This window comes from Loxodonta africana, chromosome 2 (genome assembly GCF_030014295.1).
Source record: "Loxodonta africana isolate mLoxAfr1 chromosome 2, mLoxAfr1.hap2, whole genome shotgun sequence".
NCBI lineage: Eukaryota > Metazoa > Chordata > Mammalia > Proboscidea > Elephantidae > Loxodonta > Loxodonta africana.
This window is the reverse complement of record NC_087343.1, coordinates 225,093,635-225,116,693: the sequence shown is the minus strand read 5'-3', so window position 1 is coordinate 225,116,693 and position 23,059 is coordinate 225,093,635. Positions and strand designations below refer to the sequence as shown.

General features: G+C 40.1%; 1 protein-coding gene across 1 annotated transcript in view; it reads left to right on the top strand.

Moving 5' to 3' along the window:
- HSF2BP (heat shock transcription factor 2 binding protein) overlaps positions 1–23,059 on the top strand; it is a 189,749-nt gene that overhangs the window by 17,574 nt on the left and 149,116 nt on the right. Inside the window, exon 5 of the mRNA XM_003418988.4 lies at positions 22,798–22,947. Coding sequence (XP_003419036.1) covers positions 22,798–22,947 — 150 coding nt within the window. The remainder of the gene's footprint in view (positions 1–22,797; positions 22,948–23,059) is intronic.

Genomic DNA, 23,059 nt, shown 5'->3' with positions numbered 1-23,059 from the left:
TGTAATTTTGTCATTTCAAGAATGTTATATAAATGGAACCATAGAATATATAACCTTTTGAGATTGCCTTTTTTCAACCACTCTGATCGGTCTAAGTTGTTGCATGTATCAGTGATTCATTCCTTTTTATCGCTGCATAGTACTCCATGGCATGGATGTACCATCGTTTCTTTTACCACAGTTTACTTAATCAATCACTCATTGAAGAACATTACTATTTTTTGCCTATCATAAATGAAAATGCTATGAGCATCCATGTACAGGTATTTGTGTAAATACACATTTTCATTTCTCTGAAATAAATGCCCGGGAGTACAAATGCTGAGTTGGGTGGTAATTGTACATTTATTTTTATAAGAAATTGCCAAATTATTTTCCAGAGTGGCTGTACCATTTTATATTCCTGCCAGCAGCGTGTAAGTTCTTCCACATATTCACCAGCATTTGGTGTTATTACTGTTTTTTAAATTTTTTTATTTTAGCCATTCGGGTAGGTTTATCGTGCTACCTCATTGTGGTTATAATGTGTGTTTCCCTGATAGCTAGTGGTGTTGGACGTCTTGTCATATACTTGTTTGTCATCTGTATATCCTTTTCTTTGAAATGCCTCTTCATGTCTTGCCCATTTTCTGATTGGATTGCTTGCTTTTTGTTGTTGAGTTTTGAATTTTCTTTGTATATTCTAAATATGAATTCTTTGTTGGCTTTGTGGTTTGCACATATTTTCCCCTAGTCTTTAGCTTGTCTTTCCTTTCTCTTGACAGTCTTTCATGGTGCAAAGGTTTTTAATTTTGATGAGGTCCAATTTATCAAGTTTTCCTTTTATGGGTCAGATTTTTGGTGTCAAGTTTAAGACCTTTTCACCTAGTTCTAGGTCTCAAAGATTTTCCTCCGTGGTTTTTTAAATTTTTTTCCCCTGAAAGTTGTATGGATTTATGTTTTACATTGAAGCCCCTGGTTGATTTTGAGTTAGTTTTTGTATAAGGCATGAGACTTAGGTTGAAATTGATTTTTGTTGCTTATGTTTGTCCCATTGTTCTAGCACCATTTGTCAGAAAAACTGCCCTTCCTGCACCGAATGGCTTTTATACCTTTGTCAGAAATCAGGGAGGATACCTGTCTGGGTCTATTCTCAGCTCTCTACTCTGTTCCTTTGCCAGTACCGCGCTGTCATGATTACTGCTGCTATATAGTAAGCTTTAATATTGGGTACAGTGATTTTTCCCATTTAATTATTTTTTTAAAATGATCTTAGCTATTCTAGGTCCTTTTTTTATTTTCCATATAAATTTTAGAGTAAGCTTGTCTGTGTCTACAAGGAAACTTGCTGGGTTTTTGGTAGGAATTGTATTATATCTGTAAATAAATTTGGGAAGAACATCTTTACTATGTTTATTGTTTCAGTCCATAAACTCAGTGTGTTTTTCCATTTACTTAGACTTTCTGCAGTTGCTTTTATCAGCAGTTTGTAATTCTCAGAATACAGGCCCTGTTCATGTTTTGTTAGATTTATACCTTTGAATTTAACTTTTCTTTGGAACAGTTATAACTGGTATTGTGTATTTAATTTTGGTTGCCACTGTTTCGTTGTTAGTGTATAGAAATGCCCACCGCTTGTCTGTCAGTTTGTTGTACCTGTTGTACCGTGGTGGCTTGCATGTTGCTGTGATGTTGGAAATTATGTGTCTTATTATCTAGTGTTGCTTATAACAGAAATACCACATGTGGATGGCTTTAACAGAGAAATTTATTCTCTCACATTTTAGGAGGTTAGAAGTCTGAATTCAGGGCACCAACTTTAGGGGAAGGCTTTCTTTCTATTGATTTGGAGGAAGGTCTTTGTTATCAATCTTCCCCTGGCGTAGGAGCTTCTCAGCTCAGGTACCCCAGGTCCAAAGGACATGCACTGCTCACGGTGACTCTCTTGGTGCTATGAGGTCCGCCCGTCTCCCTGCTTGTTTCTCTCTTTTGTATCTCAAAAGAGACTGTCTCAAGATACAACCTAATATTTTAGATTGAGTCCTAACTCATTAACATAACTGCTTTTAATCCTGCCTCATTAACATCATAGATAGGATTTACAACACTTAGGAGAGTCACATCAGATGACAAAGCGGTGGACAGTCACATAAAACTGGGAATCATGGCCTAGTCAAAATGACACACTATTTTGGGGGACACAGCTCAACCCATAACACTATGCCACAGGTATTTCAGATACCAGCAGGGTCACCCATGGTGGACAGGTTTCAACAGAGCTTCCAGACTATAACAGACCAGGAAGAAGGACCTGGCAGTCTACTTCTGCAAAATTGGCCAGTGAAAATCTTACGAATAGCATTGGAATATTACCTGATACATAGTGTCAGAAGATGAGCCCCTCAGGTTGGAAAGCGCTCAAAATATAACTGGGGAAGAGCTGTCTCCTCAAAGTAGAGTTGACGTTAGTGACATGGATGGAGTAAAGCTTTCAGGACCTTCATTTGCTGTTGCAGCATGACTCTAAAGGAGAAGAAACAGCTGCAAACATCATTTAATAATTGGAATGTGGAATGCACAAAGTACGAATCTAAGAAAATCAGAAGTCATCAAAAAGGAAATGCAATGCATAAAGGCAGATATCCTAGGGATTAATGAGCTGAAATGGACTGGTATTGGCCATTTTGAACTGGACAGTCATAAGGTCTACTGTGCCAGGAATGACGAACCGAAGAGAAATGGTGCCACATTCATCATCAAAAAGAACATGTCATGATCTATCCTGAAGTACAAGGCTGTCAGTGATTGGATAATATCCATACGCCTGCAAGGAAGGTCAGTAAATACTACTATTCAAATTTACGCACCACCCACTAAGGCCAAAGATGAAGAAGTTAAAGATTTTTACCAGCCTCCGCAGTCTGAAATTGATCAAACATGCAATCAAGATGCTTTGATAATTACTGGTGATTGGAATGCAAAAGTTGGAAAAAAGGAACAAGGAACAGTAGTTGGGAAATATGACCTTGGTGATAGAAACGATGCTGGAGATAGCATGATAGAATTTTGTAAGACCAACGACTTATTCATTGCAAACATCTTTTATCAAGAACATAAAAGGCAACTCTACATGTGGACCTTGCCAGATGGAATACAGAGGAATCAAATCAACTAAATCTGTGTAAAGAGAGGATGGGGAAGCTCAATATCATTAGCCAGGACAAGGCCAGGGGTGGACTGCAAAACTGAGCACGAATTGTTCACATGCAAGTTCAAGTTGAAGCTGAAGAAAATTAGAGCAAGTCCACTAGAGCCAAAATATGACTTTGAGTATATCCCACCTATATTTAGAGACCACCTCAAGAACAGCTCTGACGCATTGAACACTAATGACCGAAGACCAGACGAGTTGTGGAATGACAGCAAGGACATCATACTTCAAGAAAGCAAGAGGTCATTAAAAAGACAAGAAAGAAAGAAAAGGCCAAAAGGGATGTCAGAAGAGAGTCTGGAACTTGGTCTTGAATGTGGAGTAGCTAAAGTGAAAGGAAGAAATGATGACGTAAAAGAGCTGAACATAAGATTTCAATGGATTACATCATATCCCTGGAGAAGGACATCATGCCTGGTAAATAAAGTAGAAATTCAGCTAAAAAGAGGAAGACCCTCTGCGAGATGGATTGACATAGTGGCTGCAACACAGTGGGCTCAGACACAGCAACAATTGTGAGGATGGCGCGGGACCAGGCAGTGTTTCACTCTGTTCTACATGGGGTCACTGTGAGTTGGAACCGATTCGATGGCACCTAACAACAGCGATAGAGAAATGCAATGGATTTTTTTGTGTGTGTTTGTCTTGTCTCTTGAGATCTTGCTGAACTCACTCACTTACTAGTTCCAGAAATTTTTTGTAGGTATTTTGAGATTCTTCTATGTAGACAGTCATGTCATGTGCAAACAGGGGTAGTTTCTCCCTTCCGATCTGTGGATCCTTTATTTCTCTTGCCTTGAACTGGGACTTCCAGTACTCTATTGACCAAGAGTGGTGGGAAACATCCTTGCCTTGTTCCTGCATTCAGTCTTTCACCAGTAAGTGTGATGTTAGCTGTAGGCTTTCTGTAAATGCTGTTTACCAAGTTGAGGAACAGCTTGCTGAGAGTTTTCATCATGAATGAGTGTTGGATTTTGTCCAGGTAAGTCATAGAACATTTTGGTCACCCCCAAAAGTTTTCTCATTTCCGTTTGCAGTCTGCTCCCATTCTTGCACTCAGCCTTAGATTTTTTGTCTGTATAAATTTGCCTTTACTGGCGATTTTGTGTAAATGGAACCATACAATATGTAGTCTTTTGTGCTTGGCATAATATTTGGCAGTTTGCCCATGTTACAGCACACATCCGTGGTTTTTTTTTTTTTTTTTTGTATTGCTAAATATTCCACTGAGTGGCTATACTGCATTTTCTTTATTCATTCACCAGTTGATGGACATTTAAATTGTTTCCAGTTTTTGCTGTTATAAATAATGCTGTTGTGAACATTCATGTATAAATGTTTATGTGGACATATGTTTTTATTGAGGAGATACCTAGGAGTGAAATTGCTGGGTCGTACGGTTGATAGTTTGAATCCACCAGCCGCTCTGTGGAAGAAAGATGTGGCAGTCTACTTCAGTAAAGATTTGCAGCTTTGGAAACCCTCTGGGGCAGTTCTACTCTGCTGTAGGGTCGCTATGAGTCAGAATTGACTTGACAGCAGTGGGTTTGGCAGTGGGTTTGGCAGTGGGTATGGTGTGTATATGTTTAGGTTTCAAAGAAACTACCAAAATGTTTTCCACAGTGACTACTGTTGTTGTTGGTTGGCTGTTGAGTCATTTCTGACTCACCGCAACTTTATATATAACGGAATGCAGTGTTGCCTGGCCCTGTGCCGTCTTCATGATCATTGGCATGTTTGAGTCCCTTGTTGGAGCTATTGTGTCAATCCATCTCATTGAGGATTTCCCTTCTTTTTGTTGGCTCTTTACCCTACCAAACATGATGTTCTTTTCTAGTAATTGGTTTTTCCTGGTGATGTGTCCCAAGTAAGTGAGCTGAAGTTTGCCATCCTCACTTCTATGGAACATTCTGGTTGTAGTTCTTCTAAGATTGATATGTTTAATATTCTTTGCCAACACCATAGTTGAAATGCATCAAGTCTTCTGTCTTCCTTAGTCCAGCTTTTGCATGTATAAGGGCGAGTCAGCTGTACATAAGTCATCAAAGTGACATCTTTGCTTTTAAAAAATTTAAAGAGATGTTTTGCAGCAGATTTGCCCAACGCAATAATACATCATTTGATTTCTTGACTACTACTTCTGTGGATGTTGATTATTGATCCGAGTAGAATGAAATCATTGACAACATCAATTTCTTCTCCATTTATAATGATACTGTTTATCAGTCCATTTGTGGGGACTTTCATTTTTTTCACGTTCAGGTATAATCCATACTGAAGGCTGTAGTCTTTGACCTTCAACAGTAAGTGCTTCAAGTAGTCTTCACTTTCGGCAAGCGAGATTGTGTCGTCTGCACATCACAGGTCGTTAACGAGCCTTTCCTTAATCCTCGTGCCGTGTTCCTCAAAAGTGCAGCTTCTTGGATTATTTTTCAGCATATAGGCTTAATAAGTAAGGTGAAAGGATACAACCCTGAAGCATACCTTTTCCAACTCTGAACCATGCGGTATCCTCTTGTTCTGTTTGAACAACTGTCTCTTGATCCATGTACAGATTCTGCATGAGCTCAATAAAGTGTTCTGAATTCCCATTCTTCATAATGTTATCCATGATTTGTTATGATCCACACAGTCGAATGCCTTCTTGTAGTCCATAAAACGCGGGTAAACATCTTTCCGGTATTCTCTGTATTCAGCCAAGATCCATCTGATAAGAGCAGTGATAAAAAATGAAAAACAAAGTGAATATACCAGTTGCCATCGAGTCGATTTCGACTCACGGAGACCCCATGTATGTTAGAGTAGAACTGTGTTCCATACAGGTTCAGTGGCTGATTGTTTTTCCTAAGTAGACCATCAGGTCTTCTGAGATGGACTCAAACTTTGAACTTTGTGGTTAGCAGTCGAGCACATTAACCATTTGCACCACCCAGGGACAAAGTGACTGTACCAGTCTGTATTCCCACCAGCAACGTATGAAGACCCCACTCTCTCCATATTATTGCCAACACTTCGTGTCGTCGGTCTTTGGATTGTAACCATTTTGGCGGCTGTTGAATGGTATATCTTTGTGGTTAAAATTTGCATTCCGCTAATGACTAATTAAAGAACCCTGGTGGCACAGTAGTTAAGCCTTAGCTGCTAACCGACAGGTTGAATGTTCAAACCCACTAGCCACTCTGCAGGAGAAAGATGTGGCATTTTGCTTCTGTAAAGATTACAGCCTTGGAAACCCTGTGGAGCAGTTCTCATAGGGTCCCCATGAGTTGGAATTGACTGGATGGCAACGGGTTTGATTTTTTTTTTAAATTACTAACTAGCGATTAGTATCTTTTCATGTGTTTATTGTTCACTCGTATATTTTCTTTGATTAAATGTCTATTCAGATCTTTTGCTTATTTTTAATCAGTCTGTTTATCTTACTATTGAGCTGCAAGAGTTCTGTGTATATTCTGGATACAAGTCCTTTGTCAGATATATGATTTAGAAATATTTTTTTAGTCTCTGGCTTGTCTTCACTTTCCAGTGGTGTTTTTTGATGAATAAAATTTTTAAGTTTTTTATGAGATTTAATTAATTTTTTTTCATGGATCATGATTTTGGTGTGATATCTAAGAAATATTTAACGAACCCAAGGTCACAAAGGTTTTCATTCTAGAAATTTTAAATTTTGAGTTAATTTTATTTTGTGTATCAGTATCCAGCTGTGCCAGTGTGATTTGTTGAAGACTATCCTTTATCCATTGAACTGTCTTGACAGCTTTGTCAGAAAGCAGTTCATACAGATGCCAGTATTTCACTGATCCATATATCTGTCTTTATGCTAATATGATTCTATCTTGATTTCTGCAGCCTTTTTTTTTTTTTTTAATTGTGCTTTAGGTGAAAGTTTACAGAGCAAATTAGTTTCTCATTGAACAATTAATACACGTATCGTTTTGTGCCATTGCTTGCCAACCCTGCGACATAGCAGTACTCTCCCCTTCTCCGCCTAGGGCTCCCCATTTCCATTTGTCCAGCTTTCCTGTCCTCTCCCGCCTTCTTATCCTTGCCCCAGGGCTGGTGTGCCTATTTAGTCTTGTGTATATGGTTGATCTACGTATTATTGTTTGTTTTATAGGCCTAGCTAATCTTTGGCTGAAGGGTGAACCTCAGGAGTGACTTCAGTACCGAGTTAAAAGGATGTCCAGGAACCATACTCTTGGGGTTTCTCCAGCTTCTGTCAGACCAGTAAGTCTGGTCTTTTTCCGTGTGTTTGAATTTTGTTCTCCGTTTTTCTCCAGCTCTGTCTGGGACCCTCTGCTGTGATCCCAGAGCAGTCGGTGGTAGCCAGCCACCATCTAGGTATGGTGGACTCAGTCTCATGGAGGTTGTGGTAGTTGTGGTCCATTAGTCCTTTAGACTAACCTTTTCCCTTGTGTCTTTTCATTTTCTTCATTCTCCCTTGCTCCAGATGGTATGGGACCAGTAGATGTATCTTAGATGGCCACTTACTAGCTCTTGAGACCCCAGAAGCTACTCAGCAAAGTAGGATGCAGAACTTTTTTTTAATAAACTATGTTATGCCAATTGAGCTAGATGTCCCCCGAGACATCTAGCCCTTAACCCAGCCTTCCGCCCAGTGGTTTGGTCCCTCAGGGACCATCGTGTGTATGTGCCTTTGTTTGTTTATCCATCCATAAGCTGATGGGCACTTAGGTTGTTCCATCTTTTTTCTATTGTGAGTATTGCTGTAGTGAACATGGATGTGCTTATGTCTCTTCGTGTGATGGCTCTTATTTCTCTTGGCTGCATTCCTAGGAGTGAGATTGCTAGATCGTATGGTATTTCAATTTCTAGTTTTTTAAGGAAGTGTTGTATTGTTTTCCAAAATGGTTATACCATTTTGCATTCCTATCAGTAGTGCATAAGAGTTCCAGTCTCCCCGCAGCCTCCCCAATATTTGTTATTTTCTTTTTTTGATTCGTGCCAGTAATGACGGGATGAGATGGTACTTCATTGTAGTTTTGATTTGCATTTCTCTAATGGCTAGTGATGGTGACCATTTCCTCATGTGTCTGTTAATTTCCTTAATCTCTTCTTTGGTGAAGTGTCTGTTCATATCCTTTGCCCATTTTTTTATGGGATTATTTGTAGAGGTGTTGGATTTCCCTATAGATTTTAGAGATCAGACCTTTGTTGGATTTGTCATGGCCAAAAATTTTTTCCCAGCCTGTAGGTTCTCTTTTTACTCTTTTGGTGAAGTCTTTTTTTTTTTTTTTTTAATTTTTATTGTGCTTTAAGTGCAAATTTACAAACCAAGCCAGTCTCTCATACAAAAATTTATATACACCTTGCTATATACTCCTAGTTGCTCTCCCTCTGATGAGACAGTACTCTCCTTCCCTCCAGTCTCTCTTTTGTGTCCATTCAGTCAGCTTCTGACCCCCTCTGCCCTCTCATCTCCTCTCCAGACAGGAGCTGCCCACATAGTCTCATGTGTCTACTTGAGCCAAGAAGCTCACTCTTCACCAGTACCATTTTCTATCCCATCGTCCAGTCCAATCCCTGTCTGAAGAGTTGGCTTTAGGAATGGTTTCTGTCTTGGCCTAACAGAAGGTCTGGGGACCATGACCTCTGGGGTCCTCCTAGTCTTAGTCAGACCATTAAGTCTGGTCCTTTTTACAAGAATTTGAGGTCTGCACCCCACTGCTCTCCTGTTCTCTCAGGGGTTCTCTGTTGTATTCCCTGCCGGGGCAGTCATCGGTTGTAGCTGGGCACCATCTAGTTCTTCTGGTCTCAGGCTTATGTAGTCTCTGGTTTATAGTGCCCTTTCTGTCTCGGGCTCATAATTAACCTTGTGTCTTTGGCGTACTTCATTCTCCTGTGCTCCAGGTGGATTGAGACCAGTTGATAAATCAAAGATGCTTGCTTGCTAGCGTTTAAGACCCCAGATGCCACTCTCCAAAGTGGGATGCAGAGTGTTTTCTTAATAGATTTAATTATGCCAATTGACTTAGATGTCCCCTGAAACCATGGTCCCCAAACCTCTGCCCTGTTACACTGGCCTTCCAAGCATTCAGTTTATTCAGGAAACTTATTTGCTTTTGGTTTAGTCCGGTTGTGCTGACCTCTCCTGTATTGTGTGTCGTCTTTCCCTTCTTTTGCTGAAGTTTTTTGATGCGCATACGTGTTTAATTTTTAGAAGATCCCAGTTACCTGGCTTATCTTCTGGTGTTTGTATTGTTATTTATGATTTGTATCCAATTTATGCCATATATTAGGGCCTCTACTGTTGACCCTTTTTTTTCTTACATGGTCCTTGTAGTTTTTGGTTTTATATTTAGGTCTTGGATCCATTTTTAATTAGTTTTTGTGTATGTTGTGAGGTATGGGTCCTGTTTCATTTTTTTTCCAAATGGACATCTCCTTTTGTCAACACCATTTGTTGGAAAGACTGTCTTTTCCCCATTTAATGAACTTTGGGCTTTTGTTAAAGATCAGGTGACAGTAGGTGGATGGATTTGCATCGCGGGTTCTTGATTTTGTTCTATTTGTCAATGTGGTTGTCGTACGATTACTGCGGTGTTTTGACTACTGTAACTGCATAGTAGGTTCTGAGATCAGATAGTGTAAAGCCTCTTACTTTGTTGTTCTTCAATAATACTTCACTTTTCTGGAGCCTGTTTCCTTTCCATATAAAGTTAATGATTAGTTTTTCCATCTTCTTAAAGAATGCTGTTGGTATTTGGATCAGGATTGCATTGTATTTGTAGATTGCTTTGGATAGAACTGACGTTTTCACCATGTTGCGTCTACATCCATGAACGTGGTGTTTTTTCCATTTATGTAGGTCTCTTCTGGTTTCTTTCAGTAGTGTTTTGTAGTTTTCTTTGTATAGGTCTTTTATGTGCCTAGTTAGATTTATTTCTATGTATTTTATCTTTTTAAAAAGATATGTTTATAAATGGTATTGTTTTCTTGATGTCCTTTTTTGTAGTTGTTTTTATTGGTGTATAGGAATCCAACTGATTTTCGTTTTTCTTGTATCCTGTGACTTTGCTGAATCTTTCTATTAGTTCTAGTAGTTTCCTTTTGGAATCTTTTGGGTTCTCTATGTATAGTATGACATCTGCCAATAGGGACAGTTTTACTTCTTCCTTATCAATTTAAAAACCCATTGAGATGCCCTTTAATTCTGTTTTTTTGCCTTATTGCTCTAGCTAGGACTTCCAGCACAGTGATAAATAGTAGTGGTGGTAAAAGGCATCCTTGTCTTGTTCCTCTTCTCAGGGGGAATGTTTTCAGGCTCTCTCCATTGAGAATGATGTTGGCTGTCGGTTTCGTATAGATACCCTTATTATTTTGAGGAATTTCCCTTCTGTTCCTATTTTAGTGAGAGTTTTTATTAGGAATGGGTGTTGGACTTTATCAAATGCCTTTTCTGCATCAATTGAAATGATCATGTGATTCTTTTTTGTTTTATTTATGTGGTGGATTATATTGATTGATTTTCTAATGTTGAACCATCCTTGCATACCTGGTATGAATCCCACCTGGTCGTGGTATCTTATTTATTTATTTTTGTAATGATGCTGCATTCTATTGGCTAGAATTTTGTTGAGAATATTTGCACATGTATTTATGAGAGATATTGGTCTGTAATTTGCTTTTTTTGTGGTGTCATTGCCTGGTTTTGGTATCAAGGTTATGGTAGCTTTATAGAATTTGGAAGTTTCCCTTCCTTTTCTATGTTCTGAAATAGTTTGAGTAGTACTGGTGTGAGCTGTTCTCTGAATGTTTGGTAGAATTCTCCAGTGAAGCCATCTGGGCCAGGAATTTTTTTTGTTGTTGTTGGAAGTTTTTTAAATTACCTTTTCAATCTCTTCTCTTGTTATGGGTCTGTTCAGATTTTCTATCTCAGGTTGTGTTAGTTTATGTAGGTAGTGTGTTTATAGAAATTTGTCCATTTGCTCTAGGTTCTCATAATTTGTGGGAGTACAGTTTTTCATAGTACTCTGTTATGATCCTTTTTATTTCAGTCAGGTCTGTTGTAATGTCCCACATTTCATTTCTTATTTGGGTTATTTGTGTCCTCTCCTGTTTTCCTTTTATCAGTTTGGCCAATGATTTGTCGATTGTGTTGATCCTTTCAAAGGATCAGTTTTTGGTTTTGTTGATTGTTTCTATTGTTTTTCTATTTCATTTACTTCTGTTCTGATCTTTATTATTTTCTTTCTTCTGGTGGCTGTGGGCTTCTTTTGCTGTTCTCTATTTGTTCAAGTTGTAAAGCTAACATTTTGATTTTATCCCTTCTTTCTCTTTTGATGTGTGCATCTATTGCTGTAGACTGACCTCTGCGCACTGCCTTTCCTGTGTTCAAAAGGTTTCAGTATGATGTGTTTTTATTCTCATTTGATTTTAGGAATTTTTTGATTCCGTCCTTGATTTCTTCTGTGGCCCAGTGGTTTTTAATCAAGGTGTTATTCAGTTCCCATGTTTTTTTTTCCTTTTCCTGTTGTATCTACTCTTATGGTATTGTGATCAGAGAAGTGGCTTTGTATTATCTCAGTGTTTTGGATTTTGTTGAGGGTTGCTTTGTGACCTAAGATGTTGTCTATTCTGGAGAATGTTCCATGTGCGTTGGAAAAGAATGTGTACTTTGTTGCTGTTGGGTGGAGTGTTCTATATATGTCTATGAGGTCAAGTTGGTTGATTGTGGTCTTTAGATCTTTCATATCTTTGTTGAGTTTCTTTCTAGATGTTCTGTCCTTTACTGAGAGTGGTGTGTTGAAGTTTTCTACCATTACTGTTAAACTGTCAATTTCTGTTTTCTGTGCTGTTATAGTTTTAAAATTTATTTTGGAGCCCTGTCATTGGGTGCGTCGATATTTATCATGGTAATGTCCTCATGGCGTATTGGCCCTTTAATCATTATATAATGTGTTTCCTTGTCTTTTAGGGTGGATTTTTCCTTAAAGGTTATTTTATCTGAGATTAGTATTGCCACCACTGCTCTTTTTTGGTTACTGTTTGCTTAATATATTTTTTTCCATCCTTTGATTTTTAATATATTTATGTCTTTGTTTCTAAGGTGTGTCTCTTACAGACAGCATATTGATGGGTCCTGTTTGTTTATCCATTCAGATACTCTCTGTCTCTTTATGGGTGCATTTAAGCCATTTACATTCAGTGTGGTTCTCAATAGGTATGAGTTTATTGCTGTCATTTTATAGTGCTTTGTGTGTGTGTGTGTGTGTGTGGTGCTGATATTTTTTTTTTGTTCCTCTTACTCTCCTGTGCTGAGTTCGTTGTTTGTGGCATTTCTTTTTGTTTCTTTCATTTTTGCAGGTTTTGTGTTTACTGACTCTGTTTTTATTTTTTCTTTTGATGAGTAGGTTTGTTAACTTTCTTTGTGGTTACCTTGAAATTTACGCCAGAATTCCTATGTTTGAACGAGTCTTTTATTACTTGATATCACCTTGACTTCCTCTACATTTGAAAGTTCTATATGTATATTGTTTATTCCCCCTTTTATTGTTCTGATGCTGTTGTCATTTACGGATGGACGTCTCTGGTTCTCTGTTGTCTTTTAGCTTTGTTTTATTCTTCAGAGTTCATTACTTGGGTTGATATCTGGCTGATGCTGTCCTGTGTCTTAGATTCAGGTTACTGTCTGATGTTGTTTGTTTCTAACTGAAGAACATTTTATGAGTAATTCTTGTAAGTTTAGTTTGGATTTTACGTATTCCCTTAATTTCTGTCTATCTGGAAATGTCTGAATTTTGCCATCATATTTGAAAGAGAGTTTTGCAGGATATATTATTCTTTGTTGGCAGTTTCTTTGAAGGTTTTATATATGTCATCCCATTGCCTTCTTGCCTGCATGGCTTCTGCTGAGTAATCAGAGCTTAGTTTTATTGTTTCCCCTTTTTGTGTGGCTTCGCATTTTTCTCTACCAACTCTCAAGATTCTTTGTCTTTGGTTCGGCAAGTGTGATTATGATATGTCTTGGTGAGTTTCTTTTGGGGTCTCTCCTATATGGGGTTCATTGAGCTTCTTGGATGATTAGCTTTTCATCTTTCTTGTAATTAGGGAAGTTTTCTGTTAGCAAATCTTTAATGATCCTCTCTGTGTTTTTCATTTTGTCCACCTGTTCTGGAACTCCAATTACATGCAAATTTTTGCTCTTGATTGTATCCCACGTAGTTCTTAGGTTTTCTTCATTCTTTTCTCTGATTTTTCCTCAAGCACAGTGGTATCCAGGAATTTGTCTTCAATTTTGCTGATCCTCTCTTCCATTGTTTCATATTTTCTCCCAAAACATTCTATTGTGTTGTTTATTTTTTGAATTTCGAATTGCTGTTTTGTATGACTTCTAATTATTTATTTTGACATTTTGTTCTTATTTTCCTGTATTCTTTCATTGCTTTGATTGTGTTTTCGCCTGATTCTTTCCCTTAGTTTTATCTGTGTTTTCTTTCATCTCTTTCCTCATCTCATGGAGAGCCCTGAATTGTTAGACTTTTGCATTCTCTATCAGGTAGTCTAGAGCCCTGGTGGCATAGTGGTTAAGAGCATGGCTGCTAATCAAAACGTCAGCAGTTTGAATTCAACTGCCGCTCCTTGGAAACTCTGTGGGGCAATTCTCCTCTATCCTATAGGGTCACTATGGGTTGGAATCAACTTGATGGCAGTGGGTTTTTTTTGTGTGTCTGATAGTTCCAGTGCATTTTCTTCCACCTGAAGGTCATCTGGTGTTTTACTTTGGTCACTTACTGGAACCATCCTGTCCTATTTTTTTTGAATATGTTTTGATACTGTCTGCTGTTTCTGAGACATTCAGGAATTATTTTTTTCATTTATTGACTGTGGGTTTGTATGTTTTGTCCTGCTTTTTTGTTTTATTTGGTTGTGTCTGGGTGGGTGGGCTGAGCGTGATTTGTTGCTTGCTCGTCCATGGGCATTATAATTCTCAGCACCTTGTCCAGGTGGTCAGGGCCGGTTGCTCAGCTGTGGTGTAGCAGGGCGGGTCCACCAGGGTTGGGAAGGGCAGGGATGTGTTGTTTGTGGCATGAACTGGGCCCAATGGGGCTAGACTGGGGGTGGTGTGGTGGGACAGTGTCCAGGAGTCCAGAGGTTTGCATTATGTCCCACTTGGTGTGGAACTTGGTGGGATGGGGCTGGGGACAGCATGGAGTGGAGTCTGGGGGTCTACATGGTGCCACTCGGGTGTGGTGCTTGAAGGGGTGGGGAGGGGCTGGGGGCAGCGTGGGGTGGGGCCTGGGAGTCTGTGTGGTGCCACTTAGGCATGGTGCTTGGAGTGGTGGGGCTGGGAACAGCATGGGGCTGGTTTCAAGGTTTGGGGGTCTGGAGATATACACCAGTGCCACCCAGGGATTTGGCACTTGGTGGGATGGGCCTGGGGGGTGGTGTGGGGTGGTGTGGGGGGTCCGGAGGTCTGTGCAAGTGGTGCTTGGGGGGGCATGGCTTTCGATGCACAGTGCAGAGAGGCAGGAGGGAAGGGAGAGGATGTGATGTGCAGAGCTAAGTGGGAGAGAGAAGAGAAAGAAACTAAACCAAAAAAAATGAAGAAAGAAAAAATATGTTAATCAAATGCTAACTCAGTGGTAGTTGGGGGATGGGGGAAGGGCAGATACAGGGGGGTGGTGTGCTGGTGGCTCTCTAGGCAAGCAGTGCAGCACGGCCCATCAAGAAGGGGCAAGGGTGGCCCATGGGCCTAGGTGGATGGGATAAAAGAAAGGAAGGAAGGAAAAGACAGAGAAGAAACAAACAAAAAGCCCCAAAACCAAAACAACAACAACAACAAAAAATACGGTGCTGAGGGAGCCAGCTGTTGAGGACAGGGTAGAACGTGGATGGCGGCTAGCTGGTATTTTGCTGGGTGGCACAGTATGGCCCATCAGGAAGGGACAAACGCTGTGCAGCGTCTAGGTGGGAAGGAGAAAGAAAAAGATAAGGAGAAATAAAATATAAAGTGCTGAGTGAGCCGGTCTGAGGGGATGGTGCAGAACCAGGGAGGCCATGTGCCAGTGTCACTCTAGATGAGTGTTGCGGCATGGCCCGTCAAGAAGGGGCAGGAGTGGTGCATAGGGCTAAGTGGGAGGGAGAAAAGAAAGGAAGGAAGGGAGAGAGAGAGAGAGAAGAAACAAAAAAACACAAATGAAAACAAAAGTATGGTGCTGAGTGTGGGGTGGACCTGGAGCAGCAGTGAGCCAGTGTCTCTCTGCCCAAGCAAACTGTGGCCTTTTGGAAAGTGGTAGAGGCATCGTACAGGGCAGAATGTTGGGGGCAGGAAAGCGTATATCTCTGGTTACTGGGTGCTCTGTCAACTGTTGGGAGCTCCGTGAAATTGCCTTCCCGTGTATACTCCCTGTCTGGGGTTATTGGTGGCTGTGATCCAAGATGGTGAATCCACGATTTGGTGCTTGGTCTAGTTCTTTATCCCTTCATTTGATGCTTAGGGTTCCAGGAGTGATGTTTGTCTCTATTTTACTTAGTATTTTGGAACTTTGCAGCAGAGGGCTGGCATGGTACTTCTGTCTGTAGTGCCATTCTGGCTCCACGTCTCGATTTCTGCAACTTTTTAAAATTATTTTATTTTATTATTTCAGTATTTTTTAAAAAATTATTTTTGTTATTGAGACTGTATGGAGCAGAACATACACCAATTCAACAATTTCATCATGTGACATTGAGTATATTCTTTGAGTTGTGCAACCAAGCTCACCCTCACCTTCTGAGTCATTCCTCCCCCAGCAACATAAACTCACTGGCCTTTAAATTTCTTATCTAATCTTACGAGTTACTGATGTCAGTGTGATCCCGTATAGATAGATCTTAAAAGAGCGCGATGCTCAAGGCAGACATTCTTTAGTAATTAAGTAAACTATTGTTTGATTTTAGTAATACTTCAGGGGTTTGCAGCTTTTTTTTTTCTTACTGTGCTTTAGGTAAAAGCTTACAGTTCAAGTTTTTCGTACAAAAACTTAAACACACAGTATGTTACCCTAGTTGCTATCCCTGTAATGAGATTATACGTTCCTCCTTTCCATCCAGGTTTCCTATCCCTTTCGGTTTGCAGCTTTTATAGAGAAATTTTTTTTCTCAAGCAGATAGTGTTAGTCCTTAGTTATCTAATGCTGCTGTAATGGAAATACCACAAGTGGGTGGCTTTAACAAACAGAAATTTATTCTTTCATGGTCTAGGAAGCTAGAAGTCCCAATCCAGGGTGCCAGCTCCAGGGGAAGGCTTTCTGTCTGTTGGCTCTGGGGGAAGGTCGTTGTCGTCAACCTTTTCCTGGTATAGGAGCTTCTCAGCGCAGGGACGCTGGGTCCAAAGGACTGCGCTCCTGGCTCCTCTTGCGTGCTGGTAATGAGGCCCCCATGTCTCTCTGCTTGTTTCTTTTATATCTAGAAAGAGATTGATTTAAGACACAGCCTAATCTTGTATATTGAGTTGTCTCATTAACATAACTGCCTCTGATCCTGCTTCACTAACATTATCAAACCAAAACCAAACCCGTTGTCATCGAGTTGATTCCAACTCTTAGCGACCTTGTAGGACAGAGTAGAACTGCCCCATAAGGTTGCCAAGGAGCGGTTGGTGGATTTGAACTGTTGACCTATAGTTAGCAGCCAAGCTGTTGGCATTACAACACAGAGAAATCACATCAGGTGACAAAATGATGGACAATCACACAATACTGGGAATCACACATTTTTGGGGGACATGGTTCAATCTATAACAGTACTACAACATTGTTCCTTTTTTTCTCAAAAAACTTTTTAGTTGTTTCAAGTCCTTTGCATTTCCATGTGAGTTACAGCATAAGATTTATCACTTTGTACAAAAAAGCCTGCTGCTGCAATTTTGATGGGAATTGTGTTGAATCTGTAGGTCAATTTGGGGAGAACTACTGTCTAAACAGCATCAAGTCTTCCAATCCACAAACATGATGTGTTTCTCCACGTATTTAGATGTTTTTTCTCTCAATAATGCTTTGTAGTTTACACTTACAGGTCTTAACGCCTCTTTTCTTAAATTTATTCTTTTTTTTTTTTAATTTTTATTGTGCTTTAAGTGAAAGTTTACAAATCAAGTCAGTCTCTTACACAAAAACTTATATACATGTTGCTACATACTCCCAATTACTCTGCCCCGATGAGACAGCCCGCTCTCTCCCTCCACTCTCTCTTTTCATGCCCATTTCACCAGCTTCTAACCCCCCCTACCCTCTCATCTCCCCTCCAGGCAGGAGATGCCAACATAGTCTCAAGTGTCCACCTGATCCGAGAAGCTTACTCCTCACCAGCATCCCTGTCCAGTCCATTGTCCAGTCCAATCCATGTCTGAAGAGTTGGCTTCGGGAATGGTTCCTGTCCTGGGCCAACAGAAGGTCTGGCGGCCATGACCACCAGGGTCCTTCTAGTCTCAGACCATTAAGTCTGATCTTATGAGAATTTGGGGTCTGCATCCCACTGCTGTCCTGCTCCCTCAAGGGTTCTCTCTTGTGTTCCCTGTCAGGGCAGTCATTGGTTGTAGCCAGGCACCATCTACTTCTTCTGGTCTCAGGATGATGTAGTCTCTGGTTCATGTGGCCCTTTCTGTTTCTTGGGCTCGTAATTACCTTGTGTCCTTGGTGTTCTTCTCCTTTGATCCAGGTGGGTTGACCCCAATTGATGCATCTTAGATGGTTTCTTGCTAGTGTTTAAGACCCCAGATGCCACTCTTCAAAGTGGGATGCAGAATATTTTCTTAATAGATTTTATTATGCCAATTGACTTAGATGTCCCCTGAAACCATGGTCCCCAAACCCCTACCCCAGCTACACTGGCCTTTGAAGCATTCAGTTTATTCAGGAAACTTCTTTGCTTTTGGTTTAGTCCAGTTGTGCTGACCTCCCCTGTATTGTGTGTTGTCTTTCCCTTCACCTAAAGTAGTTCTTATCTACCATCTAATTAGTGAATATTCCTCTCCCACCCTCCCTCCCTCCCTCCTCTCATAACCACAAAAGAATGTTTTCTTCTCAGTTTAAACTATTTCTCAAGTTCTTATAATAGTGGTCTTATGTAATATTTATCCTTTTGCAACTGACTAATTTCACTAAGCATAATGCCTTCCAGGTTCCTCCATGTTATGAAATGTTTCACAGATTCCTCACTGTTCTTTATTGATGCATAGTATTCCATTGTGTAAATATACCATAATTTATTTATCCATTCATCTGTTGATGGGCACCTTGGTTGCTTCCATCTTTTTGCTATTGTGAACAGTGCTGCAATAAACATGGGTGTGCATATATCTGTTCGTGTAAAGGCTCTTATTTCTCTAGGATATATCCCGAGGAGCGGGATTGCTGGATGGTATGGTAGTTCTATTTCTAGGTTTTTAAGGAAGCACCAAATCGATTTCCAAAGTGTTTGTACCATTTGACATTCCCACCAGCAGTGTATAAGTGTTCCAATCTCTTCACGACTTCTCCAACATTTATTATTTTGTGTTTTTTGGATTCATGTCAGCCTTGTTGGAATGAGATGAAATCTCATTGTAGTTTTGATCTGCATTTCTCTAATGGCTAATGATCATGAACATTTCCTCATATATCTGTTAGCTACCTGAATGTCTTCTTTAGTGAAGTGTCTATTCATATCTCTTGCCCATTTTTTAATTGGGTTATTTGTCTTTTTGCAGTTGTGTTTTTACAGTATCATGTAGATTTTAGCGATCAGATGCTGATAGGAAATGTCATAGCTAAAAACTTTTTCCGAGTCTGTAGTCTTTTTACTCTTTTGGTGAAGTCTTTGGGTGAGCATAGGTGTTTGATTTTTAGGAGCTCCCAGTTATCTAGTTTTTCTTCTTCATTCCTTATAATGTTTTGTATACTGTTTGTGCTGTGTATTAGGGCTCCTAACGTTGTCCCTATTTTTTCTTCCATGATCTTTATTGTTTTAGATTTTATATTTAGGTCTTTGATCCATTTCGAGTTAGTTTTTTGTGCATAGAGTGAGGTATGGGTCTTATTTCATTTTTTCGCAGATGGATATCCAGTTATGCCAGCACCATTTGTTAAAAAGACTGTCATTTCCCCATTTAACTGTTTTGGGGCCTTTGTCAAAGATCAGCTGCTCATATGTGGATGGATTTATGTCTGGATTCTCAATTCTGTTCCATTAGTCCATGTATCTGTTGTTGTACCAGTACCAGGCTGTTTTGACTAGTGTGGCAGTATAATAGGTTCTAAAGTCAGGTAAAGTAAGGCCTCCCACTTTGTTTTTTTCGGTAATGCCTTATTTATCCGGAGCATCTTTCCCTTCCATATGAAGTTGGTGATTTGTTTCTCCATCTCATTAAAGAATGTCATTGGAATTTGGCTCGGAATTGCATTAAATGTATAGGTAGCTTTTGGTAGAATAGACATTTTTATAATGTTACGTCTTCCTATCCACGAGCAAGGTATGTTTTTCCACTTATGTACGTCTCTTTTGGTTTCTTGCAGAAGTGTAGTTTTCTTTGTATAATAAGTCTTTTACATCTCTGGTAAGATTTATTCCTAAGTATTTTATCTTCTTGGGGGCTACCGTAAGTGGTCTTGATTTGGTGATTTCCTCTTCGATGTTCTTTTTGTTGGTGTAGAGGAATTCAACAGATTTTTGTATGTTTATCTTGTATCCCGATATTCAGCTGAACTCTTCTATTAGTTTCAGTAGTTTTCTGGAGGATTCCTTAGGGTTTTCTTTGTATAAGATCATGTCATCTGCAAGTAGAGATACTTTTACTTCTTTCTTGCCAATCTGGATGTGCTTTTATTTCTTTATCTAGCCTAATTGCTCTGGCTAGGACCTCTAACACAATGTTGAATAAGAGTGGTGACAAAGGGCATCCTTGTCTGGTTCCCGATCTCAATGGCAGTGCTTTCAGGCTCTCTCCATTTAGGATGATGTTGGCTGTTGGCTTTGTATAAATGCCCTTTATTATGTTGAGGAATTTTCCTTCTCTTCCTATTTTGCTGAGAGTTTTTATCATGAATGGGTGTTGGACTTTGTCAAATGCCTTTTCTGCATCAATTGATAAAATCATGTGATTCTTTTATTTATATGGTGGATTACATTAATTTTTTCCTAGCGTTGAACCATCCCTGCATACCTGGTATGAATCCCACATGGTGAATTATTTTTTTGATATGTTTTTTATTCTATTGGCTGGAATTTTGTTGAGGATTTTTGCATCTACGTTCATGAGGGATATAGGTCTATAATTTTCTTTTCTTGTGGTGTCTTTACCTGGTTTTGGTATTAGGGATATGGTGGCTTCATAGAATGAGTTTGGTAGTATTCTGTTCTTTTCTATGCTCTGAAATACCTTTACTAGTAGTGGTGTTAACTCTTCTCTGAAAGTTTGGTAGAACTCTGCAGTGAAGCCGTCTGGGCCAGGGCTTTTTTTTTTTTGGGAGTTTTTTGATTACCTTTTCAATCTCTTCTTTTGTTACGGGTCTATTTTGTTGTTCTGCCTCTCTTTGTGTTAGTTTTGGTGTAGGTAGTGTGTTTCTAGAAATTCATTCATTTCTTCTAGGTTTTCAAATTTGTTACAGTTTTTCATAGTAATCTGATATGATTCTTTTAATTTCAGTTGGGCCTGTTGTAATATCACCCATCTCACTTAAATTTATTCTTAAGAACTTTCTTATTTTTGATGTTATTGTGAATGGAATTTTTTTCCTAAAATTTTTTTTTGAATTCTCAAGTTGTTATTTTTATTTTAAGTTTTTTCTGCCATCACTTAGTCTGCTCTGTGCTGCCCTGTGTGGGGCATGTCTGCCTGTACCCACCTTACCCAATGTGGTGAGGATGGTCCTGCCCAGTCCTTGCCAGGAGTCCTTTGACAGCCGTGCAGAAGCCCCACCATTACCAGACCACTGGGACGCAGGCTACTTTGACTGTGAAGGAAGCGCACATTCTGAAAGGGAAGGCTGTGGTGCAGCATGGGGGACCCGAGTGCTCAGCTCCATCCACCCTGAGTGATGAATCTCAGAGTTTATACATCATAGAAAGTGGTGCTAACATGCATTTTTTCTCCTAAAATCAGTGTGTATGCGTGTATGAATGCATGGGAACCTCTGCATGCAGAATGCATTGTCCCAAGGGCGATATGAATGGGGTGTCGTCGGGCAAATTATGAGGTCTACAAAGTTTGATTCGTGGCCCAGTGCCCCTTTTTCTTCCCTAGGTAGAAACCCTCCACTTCAGCTGCTCAGTATCCCCCTTTGTACAAGAAAAACCTAAAACATCTAGTATACTTTGCCTGTGGGGATTATTTAACTAATCATACTTTGGTAGGAAGGAATTTATCTAGATTTTTGTGTTTCTGAGGAGCCCTGGTGGCACAGTGGTTATGTGCTCGGCTGCTAACCAAAAGGTAGGCGGTTGGAACCCACTAGCCGCTCCATGGGAGAAAAATGTGGCAGTCTGCTTCTAGAAAGATTTCAGCCTTGGAAACCCTATGGAACAGCTCTACCCTGTCCTATAGAGTCGCTGTGAGTTGGAATCGACTTGACAGCATTGGGTTTGACTTGGCTTTTGGTTTATATTCCTAAGTTTATTTCTTGTTAAGTAAGAAAATGCTATCACCTTTTAAGGGAATTGTAGGGAACATGAAACATTGAAGCTGGCGGTGGAGGCTGAAGAGGGCAACACCTCAAGTCATACATCACCTAAGTCCTACCTGAAGGTGAATCTGATTTGCCTTCTTTAAGAATACTTGTGTGTTCAGAGGTGCTATCCGGGGGGTAGTTGACTGTTCAGGCAGCGCGGGCTGAGACTTGCCCAGTTCTAGTTATCGGGCGGAGTTCTTCCAAAGGTGCTGGTGGGTAAAGTTAGAAACCTCTCCTGAGCTCCACCTTCTTCACACTCTGGCATTGGGCTTGCTGTGGCAGGCTCCTTGGAGCCCCATCCTTCTCACTCTTCTGCCTCTGCCACATTTTCCCTGCCTGGTCTTATGATGGTATTCTTCCCTCAGTTAACTATTCACAAGCACCTTAGAGAAAATTCTCGTGAGGATTGAAGGATATGTTTGTGAAGAGTAGGTCTTTCTGTAGTAAACTCTTTCCTCCAATGTTAGAATGTACCCCAGCGCCCAGTTTGGTGTCTGCCCCTGGCACAGGGTGTTTTACCATGAATAAGCGGGCTGTTTGAAGCTGCGAGCTCCTTCCCAGACCCAGGGCTCTGTGTGAGGACTGCTGTGTTAGGCTGTCACCTCCTTCATTGTCACAGGTGGCACTGGTTCTGGGCATAGCCACTTGGGACAGGAGTGGCCTCATGTTTTCATTTGACTTAAAGCAGGTGAACTCAGTGCTCCAGGGTATTTATGCACTGCAATTGTGTGTTCTTTTTCAAAAGTCTTATCTTTGCCTCTGCAGTTCTTGTTTTTGTTTTTAATGTGGATTATGGCTCCTTAGGGAATAGCTTTGATTTGCTGATCTTTTTGTATAATTCTGCTTGCATTTCCTTTCTTTTAAAGATACCTTTGTGAAAGAGGCAACGTAACAGAGATGTTTTAAGGTTTGAATGCTATTGTTCATTTTCCTGGTTTTATTTTGTTTTGGTTTCAGGAGAAACTGGCTCTTCGACAACAGCTGAATGAGGCAAAGCAGCAGTTGCTGCAGCAAGCTGAGTATTGCACAGAAATGGGGGCAGCAGCTTGCACCCTCCTGTGGGGTGTCTCCAGCAGCGAAGAGGTTGTCAAATCCATCCTGGGAGGAGTAAGTATGACATGCGGCCCCATCTGGGTATTGTTGATCATGTTCGTTTAACTTAGGTCATTGACACAGTGGGTCAATTCATGTACTTACAGACTAAGTCCATTTGTCAAAT